This window comes from Panthera tigris, chromosome E1 (assembly GCF_018350195.1).
Source record: "Panthera tigris isolate Pti1 chromosome E1, P.tigris_Pti1_mat1.1, whole genome shotgun sequence".
Lineage (NCBI taxonomy): Eukaryota > Metazoa > Chordata > Mammalia > Carnivora > Felidae > Panthera > Panthera tigris.
Window position 1 is genome coordinate 28,573,135 of NC_056673.1, and position 18,289 is coordinate 28,591,423.

General features: G+C 39.3%; 1 protein-coding gene across 4 annotated transcripts; it reads left to right on the forward strand.

The window, feature by feature from the left end:
* Window positions 1-8,356: 8,356 nt before the first annotated feature.
* Window positions 8,357-17,849, forward strand: SRSF1 (serine and arginine rich splicing factor 1). Of its 4 annotated transcripts, none has more exons than XR_006211405.1 (6): window positions 8,357-8,661; window positions 9,071-9,255; window positions 9,629-9,801; window positions 10,003-10,189; window positions 10,567-11,969; window positions 13,823-17,849. XR_006211405.1 is itself a non-coding variant. In XM_042967435.1 (5 exons), exons 1-5 carry the CDS (start codon window positions 8,468-8,470, stop codon window positions 10,587-10,589), a joined length of 762 nt encoding a protein of 253 aa, XP_042823369.1. In that variant the 5' UTR covers window positions 8,357-8,467; the 3' UTR covers window positions 10,590-12,858. The 4 variants fall into 4 exon arrangements, 2 of the variants coding, with proteins under 2 accessions (XP_042823369.1, XP_007086771.2); XR_006211406.1 differs by lacking the exon at window positions 13,823-17,849 and having other exon boundaries at window positions 10,567-10,685; window positions 11,607-12,858; XM_042967435.1 differs by lacking the exon at window positions 13,823-17,849 and having other exon boundaries at window positions 10,567-12,858.
* The last annotated feature ends 440 nt before the right edge of the window (window positions 17,850-18,289 follow it).

The following is an 18,289-nucleotide window of genomic DNA, read 5'->3' on the forward strand; positions in this document are numbered from 1 at the left end:
ACCCCTGTAAAATTAGTGGGAACTTCTGTGTGAAGGGCATTCTACTGCTAGTTGACTTCTACATGCTATCACATTTAATCTTTACATCGATGCTGGGAAGTACTATTATTATCCCCATTTTATAGATGAAGAAACAGAGGCTTATGTTAAGGGACTTGTGCAAAATCACACAGCTAGTAAATAGTACAGGGGATTTCAACAGAAGCCCATCTTTCCACCACACCAGAGTCCTGGATTCCAGAATAGGACACAGAGAGTAATGCCACTGCCTGCCCATGGTTGCCATTACGTAACAAGTGAGACCTTGGTTATTTTGTTAAGCCACTGAAATTTCTGGGACCATTGTATTACTGCAGCCTTACCAAACAGAAGTTGGTTGAAGCATGTTTATTCACTGTTTGTTTATAGTGGTGTAAACTTTGGAAACTGATTTAATAACTTGGTACTGTGCAAATCATGCTTAGTGAGAGCCTCTGTTACTTTATACTATCCCCAAGTACCTCCTTTGATTTAGGAGAAAGGCTCAAAAATGATCGGCACTCCACAGGGAAGACTGAATCTGTGGCAGTATAGCTTTGGCATTCAAATAGTTGAATATAAATTGCTGCATCAACATCTAGATAAATAAATTGTTTGAAGGGCAATTAGAGTATTTGAAGAATACATTGTCACATGGAATTGTAACTGGAGCCCCAAATATTCCTATGTGTAGTTGCAAACTAAGAGTTTATAAGAAACTTTCTGGAACTGTGACTTGAGAAAACAGTATTAGAAGAAATGCCTAGGGGCACCTGGGTGGCTCAGTCAGTAGAGCATAAGACTCTTGATCTCAGGGTTAAAGTTCAAGCTCCATGCTGGGTGTAGAAATTCCTTAGAAATAAACTTTTTTAAAGAAATTTCTACAATTTTTTTAAAACCTGGATTTAGTTGAGGCTTAAAAAACCACGTTAGAGTGATAAGCAGTTATTGTATCCAAAAAGGTGAAAGATCTGAGTAATCTTTTAGACTGTTTCTTTTGTGTTAAGAAGCCTACCTAATGGGGCTTTCTAGTTGCACCAATTTAAAGCAACACCCACTTGCTCATTTTGAGAAAAACTATAAAGAAAGCTTTTTTCTAAATGCAGATATTTTAGACTGAGAAGCTGAAAATACTGCTTGGGCATATAAATTGTTTTCGGTGAATTCGTGCCATGCCTCTATAAAATTATTATACAGGCTTAGGAACGTATGGATAGAAATACTTCTTACCTCATTACTAATATAGATATGTTTTTGTGGGGATGGCTTGTTTAAGCTGTTGCTTGCACTGTCCAAACTGAGATCCAAAAGGTTACATAAAGGCTATTGAGACCTGTTTTTCAGCTCTTATTAGAGGAACCGGAAAAGGAAAAATGTACTGGACTATGTTGGGCTGGCAAGGTTCGTCCTTGCCTATGTACTGAGAGTGTCCTACATGTGGTTTAAATTGTGAACAATCCAGACTTCAGAAAATACATCAATGTCAGCCCATTATGACCTGATGAAATTTTCTGGTGGAGTTGGAGGGAGAGGTTGTATTTCTGCAGAAAAGAGAGGAAGTTCCTCTAAAGGCAAACATTCTCATTCTCAATCATCTTATATAAAGACAGATTCCAAGACAGGAAATGCAGACTCTGAGCCAAGGGAAAGAATTTTTCTCCCCTGGAGTCTGGATTCTATGGAGAGTAGACAGTAACTTGGAAGAAATCGCAGCTGGTGAGGCAGAGTGGCTCCTGGACACATGCAAGCAGGTGTGAGCCAGACAAGGAAGAACCTCATGGGCATGGGTCTAGATTATAGACTACCCAGAAGTCCAGCATGATGGTACCAACACCAGCCTAAAAGCCGGTGGGATCCTAGAACTGTAGAAGACGATCTGCAACTTTTAGAAATTTCATCTGCAAACCCCACAGTGAGTGGACATTAACAGATACTTCCTTAGACCAAAGCCTGTTATGAACTCTTTGCAGGTCACATTACTTCCATGCAAGAATGGTTCCAAAGACCTGCACTCTTGCACTGGCAATCCTGAGTCCACTAGGCTACAAAAGAATGTAGCCCAAAGAAGCAGAGCAACAGCTCCTCTTCAAAGCTGGTCCAAATGGCAGGGCAGTTGGTTGCCAGCAGGTCTTGGTACCCTATCCCTAAACTGCAGTAATGGCTGATGAAGCGTGAGTAAACAATGAGTCACTTGAAAAGCGTACTACTTATGTTTACAAATATTAGCAATGTAAGTAAGATATTACCCATGACAAAAACACTATAGAGAGAGGGAGAGAGAGAGAGAGAGACCATGACAAAACTGAATTTTTGAATTAGGTTTAAGTATTAAAAAAAATAACAAAAGCAGGTTATTTTTCCTCTCAGTCAGAGGTTGGCAAACTTTTTCTGTAAAGAGCCACATGGTAAATATTTTAGGCTTGTGGGCCACGGAGTCTGTTGCAACTACTCCACTCTGCAAGTAAGTCTAGAAAAGTAATTCTTAGAGTTTTCAGCTAACCTGGAATATCTTTTAAAACAATAAAGAAAAAATAGTCATACTCTCAAGACTTCAAATAAAAAATTTTATTGAAATTATTTCGGGGCGCCTCGGTGGCTCCATCTGGTAAGCGTCCAACTTCAGCCCAGGTCATGATCTCATGGTTCGTGGGTTTGAGCCCCACGTCAGGTTCTATGCTGACATCTCAGAGCCTGGAGCCCACCTTCAGATTCTATGTCTCCCTCTCTCTCTCTCTCTCTCTCTCTCTCTCTGCCTCTCTCCCACTGGTGCTCTCTCAAAAATAAATAAATACACATTTTTTAAAAAGATACATTTTGGGGCACCTGGGTGGCTCAGTTAAACGTCCAACTTTGGCTCAGGTCATGATCTCAGGGTTTGTGAGTTTGAGCCCCACACTGGGTCTTGTTGACAGCTCGGACCCTGGAGCCTGCTTTGGATTCTGTGTCTCCCTCTCTCTCTGCCCCTCCCCAGCTCCCATTCTGTCTGTCTCTCAAAAATAAATATTAAAAAGAAATTTTAAAAAGAAATTATTTCCAATATAATACTTGGCAGCATTAACATATAATACTACTATTACTACTAATAATCATAGCTAATATTTACATAGGACTCACACTATTTGTCAAAAAAGGGTAGCATTTCTAGCAAATAAAGCATATCTGCTATTTTTTAAAAGATTTTTTTACGTTTATTTATTTTGAGAGTGAGTGAGCAGGGGGAGGGGTAGAGAGAGAGTGAGAGAGAATCCTAAGCAGGCTCAACCCCATCCGCACAGATGTGGGGCTTGAACCCATGAACCATGAGATCGTGACCTGAGCTGAAATCAAGAGCTGGACGCTTAACCGATTGAGCCACCCAGGTGCCCCTGAAGATTTTATTTTTAAGTAATCTCTATATCCAACATGGGGCTCAAACTCACAACCCCCAAATCAAGAATTGTGTGCTCTACCAACTGAGCAAGCCAGGTGCCCGTCTGCCATATTTTTTTAACAAAATTCCTTAAAGAGCCAATTACCCCAATTAGGGAATGTACAACATGAATAGAGTTTTAATTTTTAAGAGAAAGAACTAAGCAGGAAAAGGGAGTAATAATAGTAACAGGAAGAAGAAGACGTGGTGAAAATATATCTTTGTAACAGACAATTTTAAGAGCTGTTTTCTGGCAAAATCATATTCTATTGTTATTAATAATAGGACCTTAAAGATGGGAAGAATTAGGCAAAAACAAAACAAGAAGATTCAAAGAATAAGGGAAGCCAGTCCTAAAATAAGATTACCAAGGGGCACCTGGGTGGCTCAATCAGTTAAGCACCAGACTTCGGCTCAGGTCAAGATCTCACAGCTCATGAGTTGAAGCCCCGTGTTGGGCTCTATGCTGACAGCTCAGAGCCTGGAGCCTCCTTCAGATTCTGTTCTCCCTCTCTCTTTGCTCCTCCCCAGCTTGCATTCTGTCTCTCTCTGTCTCTCAAGAATAATAAAAAATAAACAATTTAAAAAAAAAATAAGATTACCAAGACTGTATTATTAGATGACTTATTTGGGCCTGTAAAGTGGCCATTATTATGCTGTGAAATGAAAAATAATGCTTGTACCCATTGGGTCTACCCACTGGTAGCAACATGACGAGGTTTCCATAGAAACCTTCTCATCTAATTCTGCTCATCTAATGCCCCACCTCTTTCAAAAAGCAGTCAGCAAATGGTCAGTAATATTCATTTTAACAGAGATTTTACTGGTAGGAAGTTATAGTAGAAATCTGTCCTCAATATAGTTTATTAAAGAGGAGACAAATATAAATGAAATAAAAAGATATATACTATTTCTTCCTTTTTCAGAGAATATTTTTAATCACTGAAACAAGCGGAACAAGGGAAAAGAGTCATGCAAATGAACTGTTCCTGGAGGGAACTCCTATACACAGCAGAATCAAGTGCTCCTAATCTTTGGGTCTCTTCGCCCAGAAAAATAACAGTTATCCCCAAGGAAGACAGTAGGGATTGACACGTGTGTATGGAAAACAGGATTTCCAGATTTGGAAAGACGTATTTCAGTGCAAATTACTCTAGAACACTCCTAATCCCCAATGCCCTTAGAGAAATGGTACTAAAAAACTAAAAATGGTATTAAAAAAACACAATTTTATTGAGTTATAATTTACATACTATACAATTCATTCGCTTTGTGTACAATTCAATTATTTCCAGTATGTTTACAGAATTTCATAACTATCACCATAGGTATAGAGATTTAAGTGTTTGGCAAATCACTGAAAACCTGCGTCTCGTAATTTCAACTTTCATGGTAATTAACTCTTTGAATTTTTTTTTTTCAAGTAATTATTTCCTGAATAAAATATAGTGCTGACACTAGTATATACTTACTAAATTGAATCAAAAGGCTTGAAAATTTTTTGAGGAAGTTTTCATAAATAGCAACAGTGCTGAAAATAAGGCAGTTTCTGAGAATTAAGCTAGTAAAATCTATACTTAGTAGATTAGTTGGTTGTGGGAGCAATCCATAAAACTGCCAGTGAATGTGTAAGTGAGGAGTTTACAAACACTCTGAATCCTTAATTAAGATGAAGATGGGGGTGCCTGGGTGGCCCAACTCTTGATCTCAGCTCAGGCCATGATCTCAGGGTCCTGAGTTCAAGCCCCACACTGAGCTCTGCGCTGGGCATGAAGCCTACTTGAAAACAAACAAACAAACAAAAAAGATGAGGATATAATCTCAGGAAGCAAGGTGGAAGTGGCTGTAATTTGGTCCACAGAAATCTAATCAATTGTCTAGTATACTGTTTAGACAAAGTTAATGTGCAGATTAGCCTACAGAAAGAGAATTGCCAATCTTTACCCAGCACTGTCCAGGAAACAGACCCACAAAACCCATGGGGGTATGAGTTTTCCTGTCTTTGAAGAGGCATACTCTGAGAGGGGCAGGGATTTTTTCAGGCCTCGCCATTGTCTGAATGAAATCTCTCAAAACAATTCGCCTCATTTTGCTTTGATTCCTCATTTACTAAGCAACTGTCTGATATGCTTTCCAGACCCGCCAAAACAGTTATCTTTGGTTTGTATAATTTGAGCATCCTGGCTACCAAAAATTAATCTGTCCCCAACAAATGAACAAATGACTTGGTTTATTTTCTTATTTTTTGCTCTTGTGGACTAAAATATGTTAATCAACTCTGGGACATTGATATTACTATCACACCCTGAACTGTAATAATCACCAAACTAATGTCATCCTGGGAAATCTCGATAAACGGCCAGACTTTTCCTGCTACATCCTGAACTCATCATGGACCCCAGAACCTATAATTTGGTTACGTTCAAATACAATAAAAGGAGCCAACAGAGGAACAAGAATGTCTCATTCACTCTATATTAAATTCTACTTGGGGCGCCTGGGTTGGCTCAGTCGGTTAAGCGTCAGGGTCATGTTCGGCTGGGGTCATGTCTCACCGTTTGCGGGTTCGGCCCCGCGTTGGGCTCTGTGCTGACAACTCGGAGCTTGGAGCCTGCTTTGGATTCTGTCTCCCTCTCTGTCTGCCCCTCCCCCACTCACACTCCGTGTCTCTCAAAAATAAATAAAATTTTTTAAAATTAAAAAAAAAATTCTACTTGTATTCCTCTGAACTGAACAAAATCAGAAATGACTGCATTAAATTGGAAAAGAATAAATCAAAGCCAATTCACAATTTTCTTATTTTTCTGGAACAAAAATGTCTTGAAATTAAAAGCAACTATGTTTAAATCACTTCAGTTATCATTAACATTATTCAACAGATGAACTTGAATAACTCTTAAGTGGAGGTATAAAATAACAAAGTGTGCTAACTAAATAACTATTGAATGAACCAATCAATACATGATATGCCTGCAACTTTTTAAAAAACTCTCATCTCTTCTGCTACTAACTGAATAGGACAGGGCTAGAAACTGAATCAATTTGTTGAAATAGTGTCTTTTTTGGTCAGCTTCTCATTTTAAAAATGATCAGGTTCTTTTGTTTTTATTAAAAGCTCACTGTCAAAAAATATCATTGAAGGATACTCAGTGAAGGATGGTCTGAAAGATAATCTGTCCTTCCCTCTAAAATTTTCAGAGGTTTCTTTTTCCCCTGTGAGAATCTAGACACCCCTTCAAGAATCTGATTACAATTTCAAATCCTCTTTGAAGAAAAAGTACATGCACATATACACATAATTTTGGAAACCATCACAGAGAGTTTAAACACAACCAGAGATCCTCTATGGGTCCGTTGAGGATCAAATTGAATTTGTATTTTGGGATCACTCAGACGTTTGTAAAATGCACTGTCAACTTTTAGAACTAAGAAAACATGCCATTCTCCTAAACAACCTATTTATTTTCTAATTTCAAAGGCATTTAGACTTTTGAATATACTTGTGTTCCCTTCTTTATCATGACTTCCGGAATGAGCGGAGTGAGACTTGCAGTGCATCTTTAGGAACCGATCAGGATATTACTGCTGGCATTTTGTGTAGTAACCTCACCCTGATTTCACCTTAATCCCTCCCTGCTTATTTTCCCATTCGCCCTGAGTTCTTGGTCCAGTTCTAATAATGTGTTATGGTATCTCTGTAAATTGCCTCACACACATCCTTGGGGACTGTTGCAAACAAATACAGAATATGAAGAAAATCATCCTTAAACACAGGGTGCAGATGTTTTAGCATATTTATGACTGCAGAGTTTTCTTAAAAATTGAACTCATTACTAATATTTTAAAATCCCAACACTTCACAAAAAAATCCAGACTTCAGAGGTCTCTCTAAAAAAGTTCTAACTCCCTGGGCCAGCAGGCAAGAGGGCTCAGTCCTGAGCAGCAACAGTGGTCTCCAGTGGTCACAGTTCTCACACATCCATTTTGCTCGTTTATATTACCGGAGAGGCCCGGAAGGAGTTCATAAAAGGGAACAAACTTCAAGATTTTGCATACACACACACACGCTTTTCTCGTTCTTTCAAAGGGCTGGATACATTAACAGGCACGTCACTCTTCAAGCCTTCACTGGACCTCTCCTCTGCGGTAGGGCTAGGCAATTAAAGAGAAGCTGAGGTCTGAGTCCTGGCTGACTGAATACAGCTCAAACCACCGCCACTACATCAAGGTGTGTTGAATTGAGCCATACAAAGTTAAGTTTTAAACCGACGGTGGAACGGTACTTGGTGCAAAGTATTTACCAAGGAGTCTAAGCTGGGTTGCCCTAAATTAGACGCTTATCTACGCAGCTCACCGCCTGAGCGCAGGAGAAGGGGCGGGAATACAAAGTCAAGCCTCGGCTCCTGATTGAATCACAAGCCTGAATCACAAGCGGCGGAACTCCTGGACTGGCCGCACTCTCCGAGAATGTCCGCGTTTCCGGAGCAACGGCCAGGTCCCTTCCCCTTTAACTCCGCCCCCGGCAGTCTTTCCCGCCAAAGGCCGTTAACGCCGCAGAGCATTGTGGGACACAGCTCAAGGCTAGGTTTCACCAAAGGCTTTCAAGGCGCGGACTTGTTTTTAAAAGGGACTCATTCCTGGGAAGGTTGACTATCCTTTAAGACTCGTCAGGGATTAGTAGCCCGTTTACCGATGGATCTGTGTTTAATTCTTACCAAACGACTGGTCACTTCACTGGCAAGCCACTCCGCAAATCGGGAACGCGGGGAACTTTTTTCTCCCTTCGCGCGGAGGGTGACGTCGCACGTGCGTGAGCGTACCTATCGCAGTACCCGTTACGCTCTTGCGCGTGCGTACTGAGATCGAATAGCTGCTTCCTCCCGCTTCTCTTCCTCCCTCCCCCCATATCCGTGCGCCGAGCTGATAAAGGCGCCATTTTGGAGGGGCCGCGGGAGACGTGGTGTCGCTGCGGGCTCGCTCTGCCGTGCGCTAGGCTTGGTGGGAAGGCCTGTTCTCGAGTCCGCGCTTTTCGTCGCCGCCATGTCGGGAGGTGGTGTGATTCGTGGCCCGGCAGGGAACAACGATTGCCGCATCTACGTGGGTAACTTACCTCCAGACATCCGAACCAAGGACATTGAGGACGTGTTCTACAAATACGGTGCTATCCGTGACATCGATCTCAAGAATCGCCGCGGAGGACCGCCCTTCGCCTTCGTTGAGTTCGAGGACCCTCGGTGAGGCGGCCCGGGGCTTGCGGCCTTGAGGCAATAAGTTGGGAGTAGTTGGGAAAGGCCTTGATACAAAGAATGGGGAGGTGGGCTCTTAGGTTGGGGGTAAGACGATGTCGCCCATGCAGGAGTCGAGTAAGGAGCCGAGTCGCTGTGGCTTCTCTGGTGACTGGGCCCATGGACGTCCCCAGAGCGGACTTTCGGTCTCGGAGCGGGAAACTGAGGCGCTGAGGGCTGGTGTAGTGGTCGGGAACCTGGCGTGCTTCTGGGTGGGGGAGGGGCCATTCCTATTATGCAGCGCATGTGGGCTCTTCCATGCTGGGTGCGCATGTGCGGGGGGCCGCTAGTTCCCGACTGAGTTAGCTGCCCCTCCCGGTCCTTTTTCTTACGCCTTTTGCTTTCTATGATCACGCAGAGACGCGGAAGACGCGGTATATGGTCGCGACGGCTATGATTACGATGGATACCGTCTGCGGGTGGAGTTTCCTCGAAGCGGCCGTGGCACCGGCCGAGGCGGCGGCGGGGGTGGAGGTGGCGGGGCTCCCCGAGGCCGCTATGGCCCCCCATCCAGGCGTTCTGAAAACAGAGTGGTTGTCTCTGGTGAGTTTACTGTTCGTGAGGGTTGTTGAGAAGGGACAGAAACCACTTTTAAGTTTTTCCTTGCGTGAGCAGTGTTGACAAATGCAAGTTTTTGTGATAGGTCTTAAATTAGTTGCTCGGGTAAATTTAGTAACAAGGAACACTGTAGTGGAGATATACCTGTTACCACGTAGTTATTTACTATTAGGTTGAGTACCTAGAATATGAAGATCTTTGCTTTGCAAGTAAGTTTGGACTCTGGATTCCAGGATCTTAGCAGCTCTTAACCTAGGATCTTGAGTCTAATTAATTTTAAAGTAGTTTTTGTTCTAGTGTAAATTTCAAGTTTAATGTGAAATATAGAGTGAGTGGTGTTGAAAAAATACCTTTTTAGGACTGCCTCCAAGTGGAAGCTGGCAGGATCTGAAGGATCACATGCGTGAAGCAGGTGATGTATGTTATGCTGATGTTTACCGAGATGGCACTGGTGTCGTGGAGTTTGTACGGAAAGAAGATATGACCTATGCAGTTCGAAAACTGGATAACACTAAGTTTAGATCCCATGAGGTAGGTTTTTTACACTTACTCTTTTCTTTGGCCAGAATTGGAAACAGTGGTCTTAACAGTGGAATTTGAAGGTAAGATTCAGGCAAGGGTGTCCAAGTAAAGTACCAGATTTCTGGTTTTAGTTACATTGTATTCGTTCAGCATGCCTGAAGACAGGTGAAAGCTTAGATCTTTCAATCGAAAGTTCTGTCTATTCAATAGGGAGAAACTGCCTACATCCGGGTTAAAGTTGATGGGCCCAGAAGTCCAAGTTATGGAAGATCACGATCTCGAAGCCGTAGTCGTAGCAGAAGCCGTAGCAGAAGCAACAGCAGGAGTCGCAGTTATTCCCCAAGGAGAAGCAGAGGATCACCACGCTATTCTCCCCGTCATAGCAGATCTCGCTCTCGTACATAAGATGATTGGTGACACTTTTTGTAGAACCCATGTTGTATACAGTTTTCCTTTACTCAGTACAATCTTTTCATTTTTTAATTCAAACTGTTTTGTTCAGAATGGGCTAAAGTGTTGAATTGCATTCTTGTGTAATATCCCCTTGCTCCTAACATCTACATTCCCCTCATGTCTGATAAAATGTATTTTAAGTGATGTCATAGACAGGATTGTTTAAATTTAGTTAACTCTCCATGCTCTTCAGACTGTGATATTGTGTAAATGTCTATTCTGCTCTGGTTTGTGTGAACTGGGGATGTTGGGGGGTGTTTGTGGTTATCTTACCTGGGGAAGTTCTTATGTTTATCTTGCTTTTCATGTGTCTTTCTGTAGACATATCTGAAGAGATGGATTAAGAATGCTTTGGATTAAGGATTGTGGAGCACATTTCAATCATTTTAGGATTGTCAAAAGGAGGATTGAGGAGGATCAGATCAATAATGGAGGCAATGGTATGACTCCAAGTGCTATTGTCACAGATGAAATTGGCAGTATTGACCTTATACTAAAAGGCAAGGGTTTAAAGTGATTATATACATCTACCTTAAAACACTTGCAAACATCTTATGCAGTTATCTTTAGCTACAATTGCTTTGCTCTTTAAACCTTGGCAATTGTGGCAAATGTTACATTGCCCATTTTGTAACAATTTATTTTGCTCCCTTCCCCCTTTTTTTGTTTTAATAGGGACTAATGTGGGAAGAACTGGCTAATTTGTCACAGTGCTTAGTTACAACTGTTAATGTGTGACCTGCTGTTGGTGTACATGTGGGTACAGGGTGTCTTTAATTCCAACCAGATAGAGTATAATATCAATACTGCTAAATCTGCATGTCCTCTGTGTGACTGATATAGCGTTGCTATTTCATTTTTTTAAGACAAAATGAAAGCAAAATAGAGAATTCCAATGTATTGGTGTAGATAATCTAGTTGGGAATACTTTTTAAGTCTCACCTTCCCCTTTTAACTAATATTCATAATTGACTCGTTTAAAACACTTTAATTTACAAATTAAATTGCAGATGGGAGCATTAGGTTTAGTTTAGACTTAGGGTGGGTAGCAATACCAGTAAACTTTTCAACTACATAACTTTTTGCAACCACAAAACCTGTAATACGCTGTACAGTAACAAGTGTTGGCATTATCAGTTGAACTGTAAATATAAAATGCTTCTTCCAATTAGTCTCTATGATGATTAAGTTTCTAAAATTTATCTGAACACCATTCAGAAACTTGTTTTGGGGAATTTGATAGTTATTGATGTACATCTGTTAAACTGATGACAGACATAACTCATCATTCCCCAGAAACCTTTTTTGATTACAGTATCTAACATTTTGCCTCCTCTTTTTTGGTTTTGCTGGTTATAAAGGTTTGGATTGGAGAGGGCTCACTGGATCCCAATCCTTGGAGCTGGATCATTGGATTCAAATCATAATGTGGATAGGATAGGGAGGATGAATTACAAGGATTCATGGAGCGGGATCAGATTACCAGGAACATAGGAGTGGATTCCTGCCCCAACCAAACCGCATTCGTGTGGATTTTTTTTTTTTTTTTATTCAACTTAATTGGCTATTCCAAAGATTTTTTTTTTTTCCTATTTTTGACGATTGGAGCCCTTAAGATGCACGATGGAATTGTGTTTTGCATTTTTTGGTAAAAGGAGCAAAGCGAGGACCTGGAGATAATACGCTGGAGCAATCTCCTTGGAAGGATTCAGCACGAGTAGATGGTAAACATTTAAAGGGGAAAGGGGGGGTTTGTTTAAAATAGTAAATCAGTAAGTCACTTCTAAATTTAAAGAACAAAATTGGAGTTGAAGAATAAGTAGGTTTCCAATTGGCTATTGCCGTTTTTCTTTGAAAAAAAAATAAACATTTTTTAAAAAACTATGCATGGTTGTCCTTTTTCCTCTTCATGTAAAATTTTAAGTGGGTGACTATCCGTTAATACTTTGATAAGATACTGATTCTTGTGTTATGTATTAGTAAATTAAAGCTTCTTGAAAGGTAATCTCTAATAAATGGTATTAGCCATCTCTTAATGTTAACTGTGAAAGTCTTCAGGGAGATAAGGAATTTGGTGTATATAATATGGTAAATGGGATGATCTAGTTTCTGAAAGATAAGTTTCCCGTACTTTGACAAAAATGATTAGAAATTTATAGATGTTTATTTTTTGGTGATAATCTAGACAGCATAGGTTTTTGTGCAAAATTTGGGTAGTGACTAGTTAATGTTAACTTGGGGATAGTGTTGGAGATTGTCAAGCTTTTCTCAAAAATTGGTAAGTATTAAATGTTCAATTCACAGATTAAAAACAAATTACTTTGTTTTGAAATGTGAATACTACACTAGAATATTAACTGCTTATATGTGAGTGAATTATTGTTAATAAAAAGCTGGGCTTTAAAATTTTGCCTGTGAACCCTTGTCAACCATAAGATTATTCTGTATCCAAAACCTACCAAAGCAGTGATTTATAGCTTAGTCTGCTATTTCTTGTATCTTTTTACTTGACAGCCCCTTGGTGCTAAATTTTCAGTGAATTGGGGAAGTAGATTTTTAGTTAAAATCCCTAATCTTTTTCTTTTGATTTCCTCATAGCTAGTCAAAAACCATCAAAACACATTTTTTGCACCCAAAAGAAATAACTAAATCTTAACATTTGCCTTGGATGCTAATCAGAGTTGGAAGCTGAATTTAAGACCACTATGCAGGTGACATAATTTCAGACCTAGAAAAAACTAGACCTGATCTTGGTGGTAGAGGAAATGGGCCCCGAGAGAGATTTGCATAAGGGCACCTAACCAAAACAAGTAGATGAGCCTTGTGGAATGTAGGGAGGAAGGGAAGGGATCTTAAGTTCAAAACAGATTCTTTATTTAAGTAAAGAACTTGGTATAGACTAAGAAAATTACTAGTTCTTATGCAAGAATTTAAAATCCAATGTTCAAGAAGTGGAAAGATTTTTACTATTAAAACTGACAAGTTCTGTTTTATGTGTAGAACATAAGTATTTTAAACAACTAATTTTGGGAAGGTTAATGTGAGCTAGGCTTAAGCCTGTGTTCATTGAATGTGTTGGAAATCAGACCAAGATGAAAATGCCTTCACTCAAGATTGAGTGCATTAAACCTGAGTTGAAAGATGTACTCTACTAAAAATCGTAGTAGTTCCAACCTCAGAATTGAAGTGAGATGAGAAATGTGTCATAAATAGGCTGTCTGAAGATGAGAGAACTTGACTGCATATTTATGAAAGATAGAGGGGTGCGGGTCCAGACCGCTGGAAGCTGTGAGGGGAGATGTAGGCTTTGTTGTTTTTGTTTTGTTTTGTTTTTTCCAGTCTTAGGAAATGAGTCCTAAACCTCTCCTGTTTTGGCAGCTACTAGAAGAAAGTCATATTGTTTTAGAACTAAAACTGCCCTGTAACTAAAAAAGCTGCCCTGTATTGTTCCCCTTTTCTCTCCCTATTTGTGTCTCCTTAGAATAGTGTAGGGAACCTATAATTAGTTTGTTATTTTCTAACCAAGGAAAAACTCCTCTAAGTCTTTCTAAGAAGCAATTATTTTTCATAACGTCAGATTGAATAACCCACCTTGCTGTTCAGCCCACATCCTTCTGGAAACAAAAGGTAAGAAACCCATTTTCTGATTCGTAATTGTTTGGGATCTGAATTTTATTTTAAAATTTTGTTCAATAATTTTTTTTAATTTTGTATAACAGATTTTCCTCATTTAAAATGTTTTTTCTCCTAAGTTTTATACTTTTATAAATTTTGAGTGTTCCCATGGACACTCATTGTAGTGTTTAAGTTGAATAAGATTGATTTAGAATTTCAGCTTTCTCAGTTTTATCTTTGAAACATCTTGCTCATTAGGGCTGACGTGGGGTTTTTTGTTTTTTTTCAAGTTTTCTGTGTAGATGAACTGCGTCTTTTCACTTTGTACATGAAGCGCTGAAATTACAAATTAAGTTATATGTATGTATTTTTCATAAGTAGTAGTAAAAGCTATTAGGCTGAAGTTCTGTTGTTACATAACCATCCTTTGGTTTCACTTAGTTTTATCCCGGTATAGAGTGCAAAGGCAGAAAACAGGTTCACAATCTCTTATCCAAAAAACTCTGAAAACAGAATTTGTTGTTGAATGTAAAACCTGACCAGAATTGATGGCTTCATTTTGCACTTTCTGGGGCTACGCTGTCTTCTGCAGAAATATTGGTGTTTTGTTACACAGTTGCCATAGGCTTTGCTGAGGGTGTTACATGATACAGGGGCTATATACCATATATTTTAATATTATAAAGTGAAAATGACTCTAAATTTCAAATACATTTGCCTCCACAAGTTTGGGTAAGAGATTGTAGAGCTAATAGAATGAAGAGCTAAACCTGTATAACTTTGGGCTTGTGAGTGAAAAACCTGTTAAGTGTGGATCCTTTATTGAGATGTAAGTTCCCCATCTTTTTAGGCTGAAGCAGCCACGAGAAAAAAGGTATGACCCACATTTCTTTATATTCTGTCGCTGTTGTGGACTCAACAATTGTACTCCACTGAAGGAAATTCTGCCATCCTAGTGTATGTAGTGGTACATTTTATTCTTGGGGGGTAATTTTTTTCAGTACTTTACAGGACTTTATATTGATCAGTCTGATCCTATAGGAGAAGCTGGGATTGGCATGAAGTAATGAGATTATAAGGAAGCATCTGTTCATTGTGTTCATTTTGATTGCATATTGAACAAATAGCAATCCTGGCAAAAACTTTAAAAAGAGGCCCAGGAAGTTAGACTTATTCCCGTGATTGAGGACTTTGGGGATGCTTCTTGATTAACTTCAAAAGCTATACCTGACAGGCTTACATTAAAGGTGGTTGTGATTTTGTAGGAATCGAATTTTTGTTACAAAAAGCACTTGATGCTTCTGAAAAAATAAATTGAATAAATTAGTCTTTGTCATGTAGAAGTTAATTTAGGCAGAAATAACCTCATAATAAACATTCTAATAAGTTCTGCAGCTGGGTTATTGGGGAGAGAAAATTTACACTTAACGCATACCTTTGCATAAGGTGGTTGCAGTTGTAGGTAGGTGTGCAAAACAGATAGATGAAACAATACTTAAGATCTTGAGTTCTGCAGATCCTGGGTGTTTGTCTTTATCTCTTAAGCACAAAGGAGTTAACGGTCAACAAAGTTAAATGTCTTAACTCCTATAATTTAGGACTGTAATCTGTCAACTATTGATAGAACTATCGGTGTGAAGATAGTGGAAATTGAGAGCCTCTATAGAATGCTATATTCATCTTCACCAAATATGAGCAAAACCACTTGTAGGGATGCCAGATGTCTAATTTTCTTTCTTTCTTTTTTTTTTTTTAAATATTCCACTCCTGTTTGAATAAATGCTAGGGAAAACCGTATGGCCACTAGAGGGGGCTATTACACAAAATCAACCAGGAAATTATCCCTACTGTAAAACATCCCAAAGCAAGGTGGAAAGCAACTGCCTTAATCCTATTAGCTTCAAAGTTAAGTGGGGTTTTTTGAGTAAGTTTCCTTACTATAACTTTACCTTTTGCCTTCCCATCTGTTGAGTAGGAATCCATTTAGGTCTTGAATAGAGATTTACTAGTACTGAACGAACCTATAAAGAAAAATATGTCTAGGTTTGGGGACTTAGGAGAAAACGCTGTAGATGTGAATTTGCTTGTTTTCCCTTGTACACCTACAGGTATAGATCAGTAAGGCCAGAAGTGTAAGAATTGGATACAGGAGTAGATGTGCTACACAAAGCAATCTAGGCATAAAATTGGTACTATACTAGGAAAAACAAATATGTATTCTGGGACCTTTATTGCTTGTTTATATGGCGTGAAACAGGTTTCTGGAATCTTCTTAGCATTACTGAAAGACTTAATGAGTATTAGTGTGTCTTAAAATCCTGCTTATTCATCAGGTTAACTGTTTACATTTGTCTGTTCTCTAGGCTTTGCTTAACTAGACACAGTATCTTGTGACCATAAAGTCTGTACACATAGTTCTCTTGTCATGTTTACTTAATGCCATTTTATATTAAGAAAGCTTAAATTTCAGCATTTGTCATTCCCATCATTCCCCTCTGTATAACCTTATATTGCAAAAAAACTCAAAGGACACAAACTTAACTCTTGTTTAAATTCACTATAAAAATACTGTTAAAAATTTTTAGGTCCAGTCGATGATACAGTTTACTCAAGAAAATGGGTATGGGAGCACACACCTTAAAACATTGATGTTAGAAACTTGTATGCTTTGAAGAATAAGATTCTAAAAGAGCAAATAAAAGTATTTTTCAAGAGAGAGCAGAATCAAGTTTACACAGAGGTTGCCTGCTTAACTAACATTTTATGTGGCAAGTGTAGCCACAGAAGGTGGTTGCTGACTAGCAGGCTTGGTGCAGGTTGGGTTGAGAGGACTCTAGGTTGATTATGCCTGTGTCTTTAATTTTAGCAGTGTTAGCTATGGGGTCTCCTTAGCCGAACTTGTGAAGAAGCACTCTGAAACCAAAATTGTACAATTGGAACTCCAGAATTGACTTTGTAAAAGAAAAAAGCTGAACTTGGAGATTGTAAATTGCCAGAGGCATGGTAGAATTATGTCCTGAGGTGCTATTAGGGAAGCCTTAACACATAAAGTTTGGGATAAGTTTTCAAGTTGTGGCAACGATTAAGGTGTAAAACTTAGGAATGGACTGCTGTATGGGTCAAAAGACAACCGACAGCCTTTAAATAGGACTTGGAAGTACTGGGCTGAATCTCTCCTGCCCTTAAAGTGGCTTACTTGGAAATTTGAGTTAACAACATCTACTGTATGGTCAGTGAATTGTAAGTGTGGTTAGAATTTCATTAGTATCCTCACCGCAAGCCCCAACTGTCCACCAGCCACTGTTGGTAGGGTGATTTTTTTTTTTTTTTTAATGAAAAATTTATCCTGTCACTCCCTACTAGAGTATTTTGAAACCTCATTGCTTGGAGGTTAGTCTTAGAAATAAGGCACCTGAGGCCCTTGGTAACCTAGCCCCCAGCCTACCTTTATAGCTTCATCTCTAGCCCTCCCCTGATAACGCTCCATATCCCAGGACGTGGCGTTCCCTAGCATTTCTTGCATTTGGTCCTAGTGGTTTTTTTCTCCTGCAGTGCCTTCCATCTCTTCATTTAGAGAGATTTAACATTGGATAGTATGTCAAAAATCACCTGGAAACTTAATGCCCGTCATACGGACAGAATCATTCCTTTGTGTGTGGACACAGACTTGTGTGTGTGTGTACCTTGAGTATAGCTAGGTCACCTAGCTTGCTTGCACTATCCAGCCATCTACTTCAACTTCCTTGTTTCATGAATTTTAGTTTCCTGAGGAACCAAGGTGGTGTCTGGCACGATAGTCACTAAATAAACTTATTTGAATGAGCACTATTGGTCCTTCCCCTGTTCCCACAGAGTATTTCTACTGTATCTTAACTTTTGCCATTCTGTCTTGATTATCAGTGAGTTGTTTATGTATCTGTCTTTTCTAACAGGTCATAACCTTTCTTCCTCCCCCTTCCAGGTATAGCACAAAATAGCTATGCACTGAATAGACACTCAAGATAATCATTCAATTGCTTTGGAAGAGAAACCTAGAAATTTGAATGATTTCCCATTCTGAGTATCTTGAATAAGTAATCAGTAAATATAGGTCTATATTTTTTCTGTGTCTAAGTTGGGAATAAATCTTTGTTATTGATTGTGTAGTAGTAGAAGCTAAATATTTGTATGTAACATTAAAATATCATTTTCCATTCTGTGACCTCCTGGAGTGTTTCTAATTATTTTTGGAGACTTTTTTTTTTTTTTTTTTTTTTGAGTTATAAAATAAACCAAAAGTGACATCCACGTTTTAAGGCGTGAAATGTTGGCTGGCACTAAAACAAAGACAACTGAAAATGGTTCCTTTGTCCTCTAAAACTAGGTAGTAGAATTGCATACCACTTTCTGTGTAACCAGTTTTTAGCCCAGTACCATTGTATCTACAACT